General features: G+C 36.3%; 1 protein-coding gene across 2 annotated transcripts in view; it reads left to right on the top strand.

Annotated features, from left to right (window-relative positions):
* Nucleotides 1-19697, top strand: part of NCAM2 (neural cell adhesion molecule 2) — a 568041-nt gene that overhangs the window by 478557 nt on the left and 69787 nt on the right. For both annotated transcript variants that reach the window (XM_005895596.2, XM_070367501.1), the window contains exon 13: nt 18483-18602. In XM_005895596.2, coding sequence (XP_005895658.2) covers nt 18483-18602 — 120 coding nt within the window. The remainder of the gene's footprint in view (nt 1-18482; nt 18603-19697) is intronic.

The raw sequence follows: 19697 nt of genomic DNA, 5'->3' as shown, positions 1-19697 counted from the left end.
ATAATATACCATTTCTTAACAAACTTCTTTGCCTACCACTTGTGATGAAATGGATCTAAAGGGGTTCTTTGGTTTATTTGCTTGTTTTTGCTTAAATAATCTTCTAGTTTCTCAATAGCTAAAATATATTTTGTCATTACTCCAAATTACACTTTACAATTTTTATTCCAATGCTTCTTTGAATCTGTATTACTTGCAATTGCCTAAGCAAAACTGGATTTCCCTCCACATATACTATTCAATTTCGCAATTTTAGAAATTATTTAAAATGATCATTAGTGTTAGCTCTAAACTGTTGCAGATTTTTAAAACTTAATAAGTTCCAATGTGCTTTAACAATTCTCTTCAAGAAATACTTTTTTTATGATTCTACTGTTTCCAACATAAATATACCTAAAGAAAAGTGGCTATCATTTCTAAATGGCTATATTTCAGTGGTGAAAGGCATAAGAGAAGCTGACTGCAAAAACCATCTGTCTATGTTAAATGCAAGTGCCGTAAACTCTTATGAATTGCAAAGAAAGAAAGAAAAAGTAATTCACAGTAATTTCATATTTTAAGTGAAAGGAAATCTGTTCTAATTTGCATGTAGTGGAAAGACTTCTGTATGTTAAAATTCAAAACAAGAATATCTTGGACGGTTTCCATTGTGCCCATAAAAAGAACTCTAACTAAATTACAAATTTATATATAATTGCAATCTTAATGAATTTAAACTATGTAGAACAAAGTTTAGAGGGAACTAAGCTAAGAGGAAAATTGCGTGAAATAGCAGTGTTAAGTAAAATTCCTTGTCTGCTATAAAATTCCTCACGTATGTCAGGATGAAGAGACAAATTCATACAAAATTCTGTACTCAGCATTGTCTCTACGGTAATGAGAGAGTTTTTATACAAATAAGTTTAATTTTTTTCTGTAAAATTAATAAGCTTTTCTGTGTGGTTATAATTTTATGAATCACAGAAATAAAGATTATGAAGAAATGGAATGAATTTATATAGGAAAGATGTTTATGGGGAGTGAGAAAAGAAACATGAATATTTTATAGGAATTTAATCCACAGGCGGATGAAAGTATTCATAGATCCTAGAAACTTAAAAAAATAGAACCAATTTCACTGCTCAAACATACAGTCTTCTGGATACGTTAGTATGCAGTGTAAATAAAGTCTTCACTGGAATATGGCTTACAAATTCTTATTAATTCAGTGAGCAATCCCTGTGCTCTAAGCATCAGGATTATTTGGATAGTGAACTTAAACAATTGGGGCCTTCAGAAGACATCTACATTTTGTTCTGCTAAACTTTTTGAAATCATGCCCCCAAATATTTCGCTTTGTTAAAATTATTTGATTTTTATTATTAAAATATAATGAACAGTATTTTTCTATTATTGTTTATAAATATACTGATCGTTTAAAGAGGGTATAGACCTTTACTTTTATGAACTAAATGGCTCAAGATTCTTTTGTTGGAAAGGTTCTAATGCCTTCTTCGATAGTACCATCCTCCTAAGGAGGATGAACATCATGGACTGTCATTAGAAGTGATTTCAGAGACTGACACTGCTCTGCTTCTCAGCAATTTAATATCATCTGTGGACCATGGAGATAATGTTCTTATTTTGTCTTACTGTTGCTATCTCATGTCCTCCAGTTTTCTACATTAAGGTCTGATTAGCATTTTGAACTAATAGTGTTCTGCTTTGATTTTTTTCAATGTCATTTAAAAAATCATATTGCATATATCAGTGACATTAAAATAGGATGCTCACATTCCAAGATATGTAAAAGATCAGTCATTAGGGTGCATAAAAGTAATCTGAAAAATAATTCCATTTCTCCAATCAAATGATATAAAACATAATTCAAATAATCATATTTAGTAAATGATCAATAATACTATGTATACATATATACATATGCAAGTATGTATTATGTGTTTGTGTGTGCTTCTTGTGTCTTTTCTTCTTAATCTCATAACATTCCCTCAAACAAACACTTGGCACATCAAAACCAGTCCACTTATTGTGCCAAACACACATTCTACTTTCTTCAGTCATGCTTGAATTTCACTCTTTTTTGTCCATCCTTCACATCCCAATATAAACTTGAACTTATTTGTAAAAATTTATTTCATTATCTTTTAGTAGAAATATTTTATATTCTTTTGCATGTCTTTAATAAGTATAGCTTATATCAGTCTCTGACTGCCAGCTAATGACCTCATAATATAAATATTAAGACACGAGTCATCTTTCCATCTTGACCACACATTTGAGAACTTGATGCTGGGAGGGACTGGGGGCAGGAGGAGAAGGGGACGACAGAGGATGAGATGGCTGGATGGCATCACTGACTCGATGGACGTGAGTCTGAGTGAACTCTGGGAGTTGGTGATGGACAGGGAGGCCTGGCATGCTGGGATTCATGGGGCTGCAAAGAGTCGGACATGACTGAGCTGAACTGATACCATAATGTGTGAACCTATCAATATTCCATATCACCTAAGATGAATTAATGCATCATGTAATTACTAAGTTTGTTTATAATAAAATAAAATTGTTATTAACTATTTCCAAACATCTGCCACTGTGGCTCAGATGGTAAAGAGCCTGCCTGCAATGTGGAAGACCCAGGTTCGATCCTTAGGTTGGGAAGATTCCCTGGAGAAGGAAATGGCAACCCAGTCCAGTATTCTTGTCTGGAGAATTCCATGGACAAAAGGGTTTGGTGGGCTATTGCCCATGGGGTCACAAAAAGTCGGACACAGCTGAGCGACTAACACTTTCACTTTTCATGAAAATGAATTATAATATATAAAAACACTCAAGCAAGTTAGCTGTTTCATCTTGCTTTGCAGTTTCTAATGACTACACAGGCTCTTCTGGCAACTAATGCTATGTACTTATCCATCCTTTAAAACCTAATTCTATTTATATTAATAAATTGTCATGCCACCTACTAAGATGTTTAAAATATGTATTATAGGATTTTAAAATATTAGACATATTCAAAATGTAGACATAGTAGACTGTTGACCGGAGAAGGCGATGGCACCCCACTCAAGCACTCTTGCCTGGAAAATCCCATGGACGGAGGAGCCTGGTAGGCTGCAGTCCAAGGGGTCGCTCAGAGTCGGACAGGACTGAGTGACTTCACTTTCACTTTTCACCTTCATGCATTGGAGAAGGAAATGGCAACCCACTCCAGTGTTCTTGCCTGGAGAATCCCAGGGACGGGGAAGCCTGGTGGGCTGCCATCTGTGGGGTTGCACAGAGTCGGACATGACTGAAGCAACTTAGCAGCAGCAGCAGCAGACTATTGAGAAAATTGAGGTAGTTGTTTACCTTCCTCTAAAAAGTGGGCTAGAAGTGAAGTCAAGTGAAAGTCGCTTGGTCGTGTCTGACTCTTTGTGACCTCATGGACTATACAATCCATGGAATTCTCCAGGCCGAAATACTGACGTGGGTAGTCTTTCCCTTCTCCAGGGAATCTGTCCAACCCAGGGATCAAACCCAAGTCTCCTGCATTGCAGGTGGATTTTTTACCAACTGAGCTATCAGGGAAGCCTTAAAAAGTGGTCTTAATTATTTGTAATTTTCCTCCCATATATGAAGATGCCTTCATATCATATATAAAGATGCCTCTTCATACCAAAAGGCATCATTAAACCAATGAATGACATGTCCTGCTGCTACTGGCTCACTTATCATTAGAGAAGCAAGGAAATCTCCTTAGTGATAGATCATGCCTGAGCATAATCTGGTGATTTTGCCATGTCAATGGACAGAATATTTTTCACATGGCAGAAAAATGAATGTACTCCACAAAGCTTCTTCCATTTGGAATGTTTTGCCAAAGATCTTGATTTCCACAACTGATCCCTGTTTGACACAGGAACACATGAAAAGAACTTTTTATTTTATTGTTTAGTATAAATTCATTTATTTTAATTGGAGGCTAATTACAATATTGTATTGGCTTTGCCATACATCAACATGAATCTGCCATGGGTGTACACGTGTTCCCCATCCTGAACCCCCCTCCCAACCCCCCTTGCTGTACCATCCTTCTGGGTCATTCCAGTGCACTAGCCCCAAGCATCCTGTATCCTGCATTGAACCTGGACTGGCGACTCATTTCTTATATGATATTATACATGTTTCAATGCCATTCTCCCAAATCATTCCAGCCACTCCCTCTCCCACAGAATCCAAAAGACTGTTTATACATCTGTGTCTCTTTTGCTGTCTCGCATACAGGGTTATTGTTACCATCTTTCTAAATTCCATATATATGCATTAGTATACTGTATTGGTGTTTTTCCTTCTGGCTTACTTCACTCTGTATAATCGGCTCCAGTTTCATCCACCTCATTAGAACTGATTCACATGTATTCTTTTTAATGGCTGAGTAATACTCCATTGTGTATATGTACCACTGCTTTCTTATCCATTCATCTGCTGATGGACATCTAGGTTGCTTCTATGTCCTGGCTATTATAAACAGTGCTGCAATGAACATTGGGGTACACATGTCTCTTTCAATTCTGGTTTCCTTGGTGTGTATGCCCAGCTGTGGGATTGCTGGATCATAAGGCAGTTCTATTTCCAGTTTTTTAAGGAATCTCCACACTGTTCTCCATAGTGGCTGTACTAGTTTGCATTCCCACCAACAGTGTAAGAGGGTTCCCTTTTCTCCACACCTTCTCCAGCATTTATTGCTTGTAGACTTTTGGATCGCAGCCATTCTGACTGGCGTGAAATGGTACCTAATTGTGGTTTTTATTTTCATGTGTTTGTTAGCCATCTGTATGTCTTCTTTGGAGAAATGTCTGTTTAGTTCTTTGGCCCATTTTTTGATTGGGTTGTTTATTTTTCTGGAATTGAGCTGCAGGAGTTGCTTGAATATTTTTTGATTAATTCTTTGTCAGTTGCTTCATTTTCTATTATTTTCTCCCATTCTGAAGGCTGTCTTTTCACCTTGCTTAGCGTTTCCTTTGTTGTGAAGAAGGTTTTAAGTTTAATTAGGTCCCATTTGTTTATTTTTGCTTTTATTTCCAATATTCTGGGAGGTGGGTCATAGAGGATCCTGCTGTGATGTATGTCGGAGAGTGTTTTGCCTATGTTCTCCTCTAGGAGTCTTATAGTTTCTGGTCTTATGTTTAGATCTTTAATCCATTTTGAGTTTATTTTTGTGTATGGTTTTAGAAATTGTTCTAGTTTCATTCTTCTACAAGTGGTTGACCACTTTTCCCAGCACCACTTATTAAAGAGATTGTCTTTCTCCATTGTATATTCTTGCCTCCTTTGTCAAAGATAAGGTATCGATAGGTACGTGGATTTATCTCTGGGCATATAATTTATGTGCAACATTATACTTTACAGGTATACAATATAGTGATTCATGACTTTTAAAGGTTATAACCCATTAATATATGCTATTAAATATTAGCTGTATTCCTTGTGTTGTGTAATGTACTTTTTATACAAAATATTTTGTACTTCTTAATCACCTATCCTTTTATTGTTCCTCACCCTTCCTTCTCCCCACTGATAACCACTAGCTGTTCTTTATATCTGTGGGTCTGTGCCTCTTTTATTGTATTCTCTAGTATGTTGTAATTTTTGTGTTCTTCTATCAGCACTGTCATGCAATATTTGCCTTTCTATGTCTGACATATTTCAATCAGCATAATACCCTCTAAGTCCATCCATGTTGCTGTATAAAGCAGGTTTTTATTTTTTATGACTTAGTAGTATTTCAGTGTGTGTGTATGTGTGTTTGTGTGTGTGTATGTGTGCACCACATTTTTATCCATTCACCTGTTAATGAATACTTACATTGCTTCCATATCTTGGCAACTGTACATAATGCTGCGATGAATATTGAAGTGCACGTATCTTTTCTAATTATGGTTTTGGGTTTTTTCCGGCCATATTCCCAGGAGTGAATACTGGGTCATATGGAATTTCTAGTTTTAGTTTTATGAGAAACCACCAGTAATCAAAACTCTATGGTACTGGCATGAAGGAGATATATAAATCAATGGAATAGGATAGAGACCTCAGAAATAAACCCATACATTTATGGTCATTTAATCTATGACAAAGGAGGCAAAAATTTTCAATGGAGAAAACACAATTTCTTCAATAAGTGGTTCTGGGAAAACTGGACAGCTACCTGTCAAAGAATGAAATTAGAACACTTCCTAACACCATACACAAAACTAAACTCAAAATGGATTAAAGACCTAAATGTGAGACAACCACTATAAAATTCTTACAAGAAAACAGGCAGAATATTCTTTGACATAAATCACAGCAAGATCCTTTTTGACCCATTTCCCACAGTAATGAAAATATAAACAAATAAGACCTAATTAAACTTAAAAGCTTTGTACAGCAAAGGAAACCACAAAGAAGATGAAAAGACAACCCTCAGAATGGGAGTAATATTTGTAAATGAAGTAATTGGCAAAGGATTAATCTCCAAAATATACAACAACCTCATGCAGCTTCATATCAAAAAAACAAAACAAAACAACAACAGCAGCAAGTAACCCAATCAAAAATGGGTGGAAGACCTAAACAGATATTTCTCCAAATAAAACATACACATGGCCACAAAACACAGGAAAACATGCTCAACATTTCTCGTTACTAGAGAAATGCAGAGCAAAATGTATGGCCATACACTTGTCTGAATGGCCATCTTCAAAAAATCTACAAACAATACACGTTGGTGAGGGTGTGGAACAAAGGGAATTCTCTTGCACTGTTGGTGAGAATGTAAATTGATACAACTACTATGGATACAACTATTATGGAGAACATTGTGGAGGTTCCTTTAAAAACTAAAAATACTGTCTGAGCCAGCAATCGTACTAAGGAACATATATCCTGAGCAAACCATAATTCAAAAAGGAATGTACAGAATTCAAAAATAGCAAGCAATTGATTAGAAATGAAGGGGATATCTGAGTTCAGTGTGGAGAAAAGCAAAGCCTCTCTAGGAGAAATTTTGAATATTAATATGAGTTTAAAATAATAGTATATAACTTCCTTGAATATGGAGGAATAAAGAATTTATAAAAACTAAAAACTCTAGGGGAGACAAACTCCCCACACTGCACCTGATGAATTGATTCAGAATCTTGCTCACTTTTTGGGGGGAATTTCTGGATCGTCCTGTGGTTTGGTGTGTGGATAAATAAGAACATAAATGACAGAGTAAGATCGGTTCATTCTGCATTATTGGTAGTGTGTCTAGGAACCTTGGTATATAAGGGTATATATATGGTATATAAACTAAACTAATTGAGTATTTAAAAATACATAGAACTGAAAGAACAAGTTGCCCAAAATGTACAATAGGCAGAAGGAAATGTCTTTTTTTCCTACAGTGAGAAACTTAAGAGCTCTTAATAATCAGATTGTTCAATCTGACTTTATTCTGAATCTCTCATTACTGCATCTTACTGTAATTATAATGTGTTCCTGTGAACTATAGGAAAAATCACTGAGTTGTGTCCATCTTACAGTGCTGAGAATATGTTAAGATCATCAGTATGGATTTACATTGTTTAATGAGAATCCAGAAATACATACATGCCTGTATGCTAAGTCACCTCAGTTGTGTCCAGCTGTCTGCAACGCCATGGACTGTAGCCCACCAGCCTCCTCTATCCATGGGATTCTCCAGGGAAGAATACTGGAGTGGGTTTTCTTGCCCTCCTCCAGGGAATCTTCCTGACCTAGGGATCAGACTCACATCTCTTACATCTCCTGCATTGGCAGGAGGGTTCTTTACCACTAGGTCCACATTGGGAAGCCCTAGAAATACATAACTGAGTAAAATATTCTGAGAAAGAAGTTTTGCCTTCTAATAGCTTAAGTTAAATCTTGGAAGAAAAGTATATGCAGAATTATCATTTTTTATAGTTTTTACTTTTATATGTAATTAATGTCTTTGAGTGAAAGTGAAAGTCACTCAGTCACATCTGACTCTTTGTGACCCCATGGACTACACAGTCCATGGAATTCTCCAGGCCAGAATACTGGAGTGGGTAGCCTTTCCCTTCTCCAGGGGATCTTCTCCACCCAGGAATTGAACCCAGGTATCCCACATTGCAGGTGGATTCTTTACCAGCTGAGCCACAAGGGAAGCCCAAGAATACTGGAGTAGGTACCCTTTCCCTTCTCCAGCAGATCTTCCCAATCCAGGAATCAAACTGGGGTCTCCTGCATTGCAGGTAAAATTTTTACCAGTTATCAGGAGAGCCCCATGTGTTTGAGAGAGGATACATTTTCCTCACTTTTGAGTTTATGAGGACTTTCTGGATTCCTTGGTTGCAGTGATTTTCTGTACTCTGGTTTTACAGTCTGAGATGCAAGTGTGGGACAAGGCAAAGCTTTAAGATAGAATCCACGCTTTGCTAATTCTTGACTGTTTGATCCTCTGAGCCCCCATTTATTTATCTGTGAAATGAAGGATACAACAGATCTGGTCTTGTCTAGGTATTCAATGACATATCATCGAATAGAATTTGAGTGGTGGATTCTTTGATCAAACAAAACATTTTATTCGAGGAAGTAAAATGTTCTTTAAATGTTCAGTAATGCAAGAATAAATCGAATAAACTAGAGATCAAGGATAGCAACTGTAGATTTAGAAAATGTTCATTTAGGATCAGTTTTTAAGTGAGCTTTTATTGAGCATATGTTTTAAAATTTCAATTCAAAAACTCTTTATTGACTTCTCATTATGCATTTGAAATATGTACGCTCTGTGAGGGCAAGAGACAGTGCATACAATATGTGTGCTATGTGTTCAGAGAAGGCAGTGGCACCCCACTCCAGGACTCTTGCTTGGAGAATCCCATGGACGGAGGAGCCTGGTGGGCTGCAATCCATGGGTCGCGAAGAGTCGTACACGACTGAGTGACTTCACTTTCACTTTTCACTTTCATGCATTGGAGGAGGAAATGGCAACTCACTCCAGTGTTCTTGCCTGGAGAATCCCAGGGACGGGGGAGCCTGGTGGGCTGCCGTCTATGGGGTCACACAGAGTCGGACACGACTGAAGTGACTTAGCATAGCATAGCATAGCATATGTGTTCTGCCCATAAGAATCTTACAGTAGAAAGCTTCTCTCAGTAAAACATTCAGAATCCAAAGTAGAAGGCATAATTGATAACATAAAAAATATGTATAATTGTTATTCAATTCAGTTCAGTCACTCAGTTGTGTCCAAATCTTTGAGACCCCATGGACTGCAGCACATCAGGCTTCCCTGTTCATCAACAACTCCTGGAGCTTGCTCAAACTCACGTCCATTGAGTTGGTGATGCCATCCAACCATCTCTTCCTCTGTTGTCCCCCTCTCCTCCTACCTAGTCTTTCCTAGGATCAGGGTCTTTTCCAGTTTGTCAGCTCTTTGCATCAGGTGGCCAAAATATTGGAACTTCAGCTTCAGCATCAGTCCTTCCAATGAATATTCAAGACTGATTTCCTTTTCGATTGACTGGTTGGATCTCTTTGTAGTCCAAGGGACTCTCAAGAGTCTTCTCCAACACCACAGTTCAAAAGCATCAATTCTTCGGCACTCAGCTTTCTTTACAGTCCAACTCTCACATCCATATATGACTACTGGAAAAAACATAGCTTTGACTAGACAGACTTAATAAAATTTATTAAGAGGTTAAATAGCTAAAATGTGGCTTCGAGTTTTTATAGCCACATTTAGTTACAAAAGCTTAACTTCAGCTCCTAATTCCTTTCCCCCTAAAAACAGGAGAAAAACAAAAAAGTTTATAATATAAAAAGTAATTTTGTTTTGATATTTTGGGAAATTAGCATATTTGTGAATGAAAAAATAACATTCTGATTACTTTTAGTCATTCAAGATACTTCTCATGGGTATTTTATAAAAATTTATTAATTTAGATTATAGAAGAAAAATTTTGGTAATTATTGCTTTTTTTAAATTTTATTTTATTTTTAAACTTTACATAATAGTATTAGTTTTGCCAAATATCAAAATGAATCCATCACAGGATACATGTGCTCCCCATCCTGAACCCTCCTCCCTCCTCCCTCCCCATACCATCCCTCTGGGTCGTCCCAGTGCACTAGCCCCAAGCATCCAGTATCGAGCATTGAACCTGGACTGGCATCTCGTTTCATATATGATATTTTACATGTTTCAATGCCATTCTCCCAAATCTTCCCACCCTCTCCCTCTCCCACAGAGTCCATAAGACTGTTCCATACATTAGTGTCTCTTTTGCTGTCTCGTACACAGGGTTATTGTTATCATCTTTCTAAATTCCATATATATGTGTTAGTATACTGTATTGGTGTTTTTCCTTCTGGCTTACTTCACTCTGTATAATAGGCTCCAGTTTCATCCACCTCATTAGAACTGATTCAAATGTATTCTTTTTAATGGCTGAGTAATACTCCATTGTGTATATGTACCACTGCTTTCTTATCCATTCATCTGCTGATGGACATCTAGGTTGTTTCCATGTCCTGGCTATTATAAACAGTGCTGCGATGAACATTGGGGTACACGTGTCTCTTTCCCTTCTGGTTTCCTCAGTGTGTATGCCCAGCAGTGGGATTGCTGGATCATAAGGCAGTTCTATTTCCAGGTTTTTAAGGAATCTCCACACTATTCTCCATAGTGGCTGTACTAGTTTGCATTCCCACCAACAGTGTAAGTGGGTTCCCTTTTCTCCACACCCTCTCCATCATTTATTATTTGTAGACTTTTGGATCGCAGCCATTCTGACTGGTGTGAAATGGTACCTCATAGTGGTTTTGATTTGCATTTCTCTGATAATGAGTGATGTTGAGCATCTTTTCATGTGTTTGTTAGCCATCTGTATGTCTTCTTTGGAGAAATGTCTATTTAGTTCTTTGGCCCATTTTTTAATTGGGTCATTTATTTTTCTGGAGTTGAGCTGTAGGAGTTGCTTGTATATTTTTGAGATTAGTTGTTTGTCAGTTGCTTCATTTGCTATTATTTTCTCCCATTCTGAAGGCTGTCTTTTCACCTTGCTGATAGTTTCCTTTGATGTGCAGAAGCTTATAAGGTTAATTAGGTCCCATTTGTTTATTTTTGCTTTTATTTCCAATATTCTGGGAGGTGGGTCATAGAGGATCCTGCTGTGATGTATGTCAGAGAGTGTTTTGCCTATGTTCTCCTCTAGGAGTTTATAGTTTCTGGTCTTATGTTTAGATCTTTAATCCATTTTGAGTTTATTTTTGTGTATGGTGTTAGAAAGTGTTCTAGTTTCATTCTTTTACAAGTGGTTGACCAGTTTTCCCAGCACCACTTGTTAAAGAGATTGTCTTTAATCCATTGTATATTCTTGCCTCCTTTGTCAAAGATAAAGTGTCCGTCCATATGTGTGTGGATTTATCTCTGGGCTTTCTATTTTGTTCAATTGATCTATATTTCTGTCTTTGTGCCAGTACCATACTGTCTTGATAACTGTGGCTTTGTAGTAGAGCCTGAAGTCAGGTAGGTTGATTCCTCCAGTTCCATTCTTCTTTCTCAAGATCGCTTTGGCTATTCGAGGTTTTAAAAATTTTGGTAATTATTTATCTATCATCATTTACATACTAAGTGGATCCTAAAGAAAATCAGTCAAACTCCTTTAGAGGAATAATTTCTATGTGATAAGAAGTATTATATTTCAAACATAAAAAGTATGAATAGTTTATGAAAATAATTTTGGTGAAACTATTCTTTATTTAAAGCAAGGTTTTAGCAAAAAGCATATTTCAAGGATAAGCTATTTAATTCAAGACAATTGTTAAATTGTTTTTATGTATCATTTATGCTCAAAGTGAAAAAGAACATAAAAAGCAGTACAGGAAAGAAAAAACTTACATAAATTCAGAAATGATGAGCTGTAGTTTTAAAATAGTGTCATCAATATATTTTTTTAGTTAAAACCCAACACAAATAGTACATGATAATTTAATTTTTCATTCTACTCTTCATCAAAGAATATATTCATTTGAATTATTTATTATAAATAGTATATCCCTAAACATTATTTGTATTAATAGTATATATATTTATATCTGTGCGTGCTCAGTCATCTCCAACTCTTTGCCACCCATAGCCCACCAGACTTCTCTGTCCATGGAATTTTCCAAGCAAGAATACTGGAGTAGGTTGCCATTTCCTGCACCAGGGGATCTACCCGACCCAGGGAACAAACCCACATCTTTGTCTCTTGCATTGACAGATTCTTTACTGCTGTGTCACCTGGGAAGCCCATAGTATGTATTTAAACAACTTATACGGAGAAGGCAATGGCAACCCACTCCAGTACTCTTGCCTGGAAAATCCCATGGATGGAGGAGCCTGGTGGGCTGCAGTCCATGGGGTCACTAGGAGGCGGACACGACTGAGCGACTTCACTTTCACTTTTCACTTTCATTCATTGGAGAAGGAAACGGCAACCCACTCCAGTGTTCTTGCCTGGAGAATCCCAGGAACGGGGAAGCCTGGTGGGCTGTCATCTATGGGGTCGCACAGAGTTGGACACAACTGAAGCGACTTAGCAGCAGCAGCAGGAAACAACTTATATATTATGATCTATAAAAATCTTTAAGATGGTTTTAAAAAGTGAGATAATATTCTTTTTCAACTGATGGAATCTTTAAACACTATATAAGTGTGCAAAAATAAAATGGATACTTTCAAGAGTACATGAAAATATAGTTGAACTGAGATGAGTATTTGCATAAACCACTTAAGAAAACTTGAAGACATTTTGCATTAATAATTAAATCATCCCAACATATTATTTTCATGTATGTAAAGAATAACTGAGGTCAAAATTCTGCATTATGGAAATAAAAGTTAAAAAATTACTTTTGTTTTTATTCAAACCTTTTGTAAACTTCTGCAGAAAGGAGTAAGAGAATTTTCTGTCTCCAAAAAAAGCTATCTTGTCTTGTTTCTTGTTTTAACTGTTTAGACAACAAAAGTTGAATCTCAGATGAGGAACTTTGGGGATTTCATTATATTTACAGATTTATCTGAGGAGATTAAGAGCAGGTGAAATTTGGAATGATCAGTTCTATCCTAGACAAGCTTTGTGATTGTTCTTGGCTATCTGATGTTTTCCGAGTTTGTGATAACCTGAACAGTTCGATGTTAGATGGATGATACAGCAGTTCTACACAAAGGGAGTCCTTATCTCTATATTGAATGACCCATGGAGGAAAAACCCATGGAGAGATCCAGGGTTTAAGAGAGTGAAGAGAGTATGGTTAAATTTTCATCTCACTTTAGAGCTTTGCTAAACCTAATTAGTATGTAAATATTAATATGTAATTTACCTTGCTCTGAGAGTTGTAAATATTCAGTAGCCTCTGCTTCTCTTGACAGCCAAAGGGAGGAACTGACAATCCATTTTCTGAACAAACAAAATATATTTTGTTCAACTGCTTTTAATAAAACTCGATTCCCTTCTTAGAGAATATGGATCAGATTTTTCTCTCTAGTAATATCATTTCCATACTTGTAAAAATAATGTTTAAAAAGTTCGATTTTCCTTTCATTTGTCAGTTAAAATGTCACTGTTTTTAGTGTATCTCAATACATTATTGCCATGTATTTACTGTACCCTTTACATTTATAGCCAGATAACAAAATGGCCTTTATAAAACACAGTTATATTTAAATCAATCAGAAACATTACATTAGTGAGAGAAACCAGCGTTTTTATAGAACTTGCCCTTGTTGCCATGTCAAAGGAGAATTCATGGTTGTTTATAATTTTCAGAAGAATTGCATTATGGTTTCTAAATCAGCATGAATATAACTATGAAAGACTTAAATGTTTGCCATTTGTCCTTGGAGAACTTTTAGTGGTTTGTAATCTAGACCTACTTTCACCTAATTTTTGAGTTTGAATTTTCAATAAATTATAGAGAAAGAACCCATCCCACACCTTAGTTTGTGGTTCTGTTATTCTATTGTACGGACACATTGGGGGAAAGAAAGTCTTTCATTAACTAACTTCGTAATTTGAGGGGCTCTATTATAGAGTACACAGTCTTTGTATTTCAAGTGGTGGTTTGCTTTCAAGCCCTACCTTGTGTATTCAGAAACCCTATGTTTGGTAATACGTCAGTAAATTATGGACAATTTAACATATATATCCTCTCATTTAAGAAAGGCAAGTCAAATTACAGACACAGGCTTTGCCTCCCCTGAATCCTTACCTTTCCCTCTCTTTAAATGAGCCCCAACTTATGGAGTTCTTTCAATTTCACACAGTAATCTTTATGTTCACACAATGTTAATAAGCCTCATAATAAGGGTCATTGTACCAAAACCTTTAGAGTCAGAACTCAAAAGCAGACTGACTTCTTATATATGAACTTTGTAAACTGGCTTTAACAGGTTTTCTTCCATGTCGCTCCCCTATAATTTGCAAAGTCCTCTATAAAAGGCCTCCCCTCTGCTTTACCTTTAGCCCAGTGTTGTAACAGCTGCTCACCATCATTGTGCTCTTGTTGCTTCTCTCCTCCACAAATTGCTTTGCTGTGAAATTCAGTTATTAGAAAAGAGTCTTAGCACAGAAAACAAACATATTAATAAGAGAAACATGGATAAAATCAATTGTGAATTGATCATCCTGGGATTCAAGAAATGAGTGTCCCCGTGGCAGAAGTAGAGAGGCACTCAAAGTGCCTCACAATCTCGATGAAATATGACAGGAGGAGGAGTGCTGGCAATCCAAGCCAGAAGGAGTTTTACTTGAATTACTCAGAGCATTCAAGTAGAATGCAGAGCTGCCTTTTGTTTAATGTGTGTAGTTACGGAGTGGGTAGTGGGAGATACGCTTCAAGTATTTAATCCAAGGAATATCAACTTTTTCCTTAATTTGATATGCTCTGATTCTTTGATAACACTATTGTTATTCATTTTTAATCTAAAAAGATGAATAGTCTGACCTCCAGGCTTCTGAAGAAATGAAAAATTTTATTTGGAATTAAAATTGTGTGATTTAAATTCTGTCGCTTTTCTTGTTTGTATAAAGACAAACACCTGAATATAAGCATTACCAGTCCCTCACAGCTGAGGTAGTCAAACTTGTGATTTTAAAACAATGGAAAGGGAATTCCCTGGTAGTCCAGAGGTTAAGACTGCATGCTTCCCCTGCAGGGGGTATGGGAATTAAGATCCTCTTGCCATGGAGTGCAGCCAAAAATAAATAAATAAAACAATGGTAAGCAGCTGCATCTTTACATCATAGAATATGGAGAGCATATTACATACCAAAGTTGTCTGTAGCAGTAAAAGCATCTATGGCAAACTCTCCTATATTCTTGTGTAGTATACTCTGTATATAGATTATATGTATAAATGTTTGTAAGTATCACTGTGACTGTAGCCCACCAGGCTCCTCTGTCCATGGTGTTCTCCAGGCAACAATGGAATAGAGAGGGTAGCATCCCCTTAGCCAGGGGTCTTTCCCACCAGGGATCAAATCTGTGTCTCCTGCAATGCAGGCAGATTCTTTACCATCAGAGCCACCTGGTAAGTCCAATCTACACTTATTTTCAACTAATTTTTTATACTTTTGTTTCTATAAAACTTAATAAAAGTGTTTTGATTTAGAAGTTGAGAAGAAAAACTCAGCCCTAAGACTTGGTTGAACCTCAGTCAGTGGTGGAATCAGATCCAGAGCCATGGGATTTCTTTCATGCATCTAAAGCCTGTATCACTAAGTGTCTTATTACAAATGTTATTACAACCTGGCTAGTTCCTATACTAGTCTCTCATAAGTCTCCATGCTACAAACACAAACTACTCTGTGACATTACTGATTGTCCAAGGGCCCATACATTTTTGTTACAACCCCTGAAAACTAAACTCACTTTTATAAAGCATTAATCTCTGCAGGTTTAGCTTACTTTGATTTTGAATGTGTTAGTTGCTCAGTCATGTCCAACTCTTTCCAGTTTCATGGACTGTAGCCTGCCAGATCTGTCATGGAATTCTCCAGGCAGAATACAGGAGTGGGTCACCATTCCCTTCTCTAGGGTAACTTCCTCACCCAAGGATTGAACTTGGGTCTCCTGCATTGCAGGCAGATTATTTTTCAATTGAGCCACTGGGGAAGTGCCACTTTGATTTTAAATTTGCTATATTTTTAGCTTATTAAATGATAAAATATGATAAATTTTTAACATTTAAATTCCTTCTTATGCAGATCTTGAGCAGAATCATTCTCTCTTAAACTCAGTGGGATTCCAAGTTCTAAGCATTTCAGCTGCCTCTTAGCTTGAGTCCTTCTCCCTTTCCATTATCTCCATGACCAGTTTCATCTCCCACTAACCATTCCTCTATTGCAAATGAATTCTTTTTCTTGGGCTGGTATTTCTCTGAATCCAGCTCACCAGCCAACTGTGTTTGGGTTTCCTAAAAAAACCTGTCGGAAGAAATTGAATTCAAGGCTGACTTTCCGATTTATCCTTGTAGCTTCTAATCAGTTGGATTCCCCTGCTAATCCGGTTTTTCTCAGTTGGCCTCCTTTAACTTTGATACCGTGTGTTTTCATCCAAGGTTTTCACAAGGCTGTGTGCTCTCTAAAGCAAGTGCAGTTTTCTTACCCAGTAGAGAAAATGAGAAATAAAATTTTCATTATGGAAAATGTATTCTTTTGAATGATTTTGAAACATCTATACTGGATTAATATCTGTCTGGTTGATATCTGAACCATATTTTGCCATTAACATTTATCCGGTATATATGATAATATTGGAGAAAAGAAGGGAGCACAAAAAGTATCAAATTCTCTAAGTATATTCATTCAACATAAAATGAAAAATGTTATCTAGTGAATATACATTATAATGTAATTATCAGAAACAGGTTAATATACTATATTGGGATTTTATTCAGTTTGTCTCATCTTCAGTCATTGTTCATGTTAATCAATAGTCTTACAGATAGGTGCCTGATTACTTATGATTTAATCTTTTATAATTGATTATATTTTCTATTATGAATTGATCATTTGACTTTGAGGTTTTCCCAGTGGCATAACAGTAAAGAATCCACCTGCAATGCAGGAGACACAGGAGATGCAGGTACAAGCCCTGAGTTGGGAGGAGAAAATAGCAACCCACTCCTGTATTCTTACTAGGAAAATCCCATGGAAAAATCCCATGAACAAAGGAGGCTGGCAGTCTACAGTCCATGGGGTCACAAAGAGTCAGACACGACTGAGCGACTGAGCACATTTGACTTTAAATTATTATGTAAACCAGATATAACTTCCTTTTGATTGGTCATCAAGGCATTTCCATGTCTACTTTTTAATTTTTACTCTGTTTAGCAAAAGCTTTTTACTCTGTTTAGCAAAAGCAGTGAGGATAGAGGCAACTATGGAATTGTATTAGTTCCACCAAAGGTATTTGTAAAGATGTAAAATTTTGAAATCTACAAATGTATTTAAAACCTTCTAGCAAATTAAAAGGACTGTCATGACCCACAGAATATTTCTAATAAAATTTTATATGCCTGTACTTTTTCGGATTCTTTCTTCTCCTTTGTGTTGTGTTGTATCCAGGGCTGGTATGGTAAATACTCAAGAAGAAATTCAGAGAGAAATATGAGAGATGACAGGCTTCAAGCTAGCATTAAAATAACTTGATTTGATTTGAGATTATCAAGCAAATGATCCACTTTCACAACCATTGGCTGAGTGACACTTCTTTGACATGACTCAAAAACCTTATACTGGAGATCAGACTTCTAAATATTGAATTTCATATCTCCACTAAATTCTATAGCACTCATCTATTGATTGATTGATATTGAATATTTTATTGTGTTTTATGTATAAGAGGTTGGAGCAAGTCAGTCTGAGGTTCAAAGAGAATATTAGTTTCAATGACTTATTCACAAGTAATATTTACAATGCAGGACTATGAATGATGCAGCATCCCTCTGTTCTGCAGATTTCTGGTATAACATGAGGTATGCTGGGAGTGGGTGTATTATGGTTTGAAACATCCTAACATGAAAGTACAAGATATAGATCATTAAATACACATCTTAGCTTTCATTAGCGTAGACAAAATATTTGAGATGCATTCAGTAAAGATGTTTTATTTAAATCCTTTTAATTCTTGAATATTGAAAAAATGAAAGAAAAATATTTCATTTTCTACTTTGTGAATGTAAGTATCATGAAAGGAACTATTAATTTTCTTCTTTGAAAGTTATTGCATCTGGGTAAAAAGTTAAAATAGAGATGAAGAAGACAATTACCCACAAATAATTTGCCACTTATGTATAGCTCTTATGCTTTTCAGATATTTCATGGAAAGATTAATTCAGTGATACTGTTCCACTCAACTTTATAATAGTTTGGTTTGTTTTACTTATTAAAATGTATTAATCATAGGCATATGTTTTTTTTTTCTTTTAGCAATGGTTGTTTTGAGCAACCTGGAACCAAATACAACTTATGAAATCAGGGTTGCAGCTGTAAATGGAAAAGGACAAGGAGACTATAGTAAAATAGAAATTTTCCAAACACTACCAGTCCGTAAGTAATCTGTGTTTTTCTCTCTGTTGTCATTCTCTTCCTTGCAAACTTAAATGGGATACTAAAATACAGGGAGACATTTCAACACTTTGAGAAAGTGAATTATATCTTTGTTGGAGTGGTTGCTGAAGATGGTGGCATCTCAGACTTACAAAAGATAACTCTGTTTGAAGAAAGGGGAAAAAAGTGCACTGCAAAATATAGAGTAAATTTGTTCCCATCAGGAAAGTGCCTTACTTTTTCAGTCTGATTAATTAGATTGTAGTGCTCAGACTATATTCAAAGAGAGAGTAGAAAAGTATCTGTGCAACAAATTTAATGTTCTATTTTGCTGAAGCATGACCATTGCCTGTATTCCATGGATTACATAGACCCTAAGTGTGAGAAAAAGGTACCACTAAATTAATTCATTGCAATGGTGACTGCAGAAGAATAACTGCTGAAGCCCCCTTCTCATTACTATCCTGTTTTGAAATGTTAAAATGCATTTACATAAAGTTAGATAAATTTAAAATAGTATAGATTTCCTTTATGTTGAATAAACTGTTAAAAAATATGAGAAAATTGAGTGTGATAGAGCAAACACCATTATATAATCTATGCACTAGTTCAGTTCAGTTGCTCTGTTGTGTCGGTCTCTTTGCGACCCTTTGGACTGCTGTACGTCAGGCTTCCATGTCCATCACCAACTCCCAAGCTTTCTCAAGCTCATGTCCATTGAGGCGATGATGCCATCCAACCATCTCATCCTTTGTCATCCTTGTCTCCTCCTGCCTTCAATCTTTCCCAGCATCAAGATCTTTATCAATGAATCAGTTCTTCGCATCAGGTGGCCAAAATGTTGGCGTTTCAGCTTCAGCATCAGTCCTTCCAATGAATATTCAGGATTGATTTTCTTTAGGATGGACTGCTTGGATCTCCTTGCAGTCCAAGGGACTCTCAAAAGTCTTTTTCAACACCACAGTTCAAAAGCATCAATTCTTCTCACATCCATACATGACTACTGGAAAAAGCATAGCTTTGACAAGATGGACCTTTGCTGGCAAAGTAATGTCTCTGCTTTTTAAAATTCTATCTAGATTGGTCATAGCTTTT

This window comes from Bos mutus, chromosome 1, assembly GCF_027580195.1.
Source record: "Bos mutus isolate GX-2022 chromosome 1, NWIPB_WYAK_1.1, whole genome shotgun sequence".
Lineage (NCBI taxonomy): Eukaryota > Metazoa > Chordata > Mammalia > Artiodactyla > Bovidae > Bos > Bos mutus.
The sequence above is the reverse complement of the archived record's forward strand: the minus strand, read 5'-3'. Positions and strand labels throughout refer to the sequence as shown.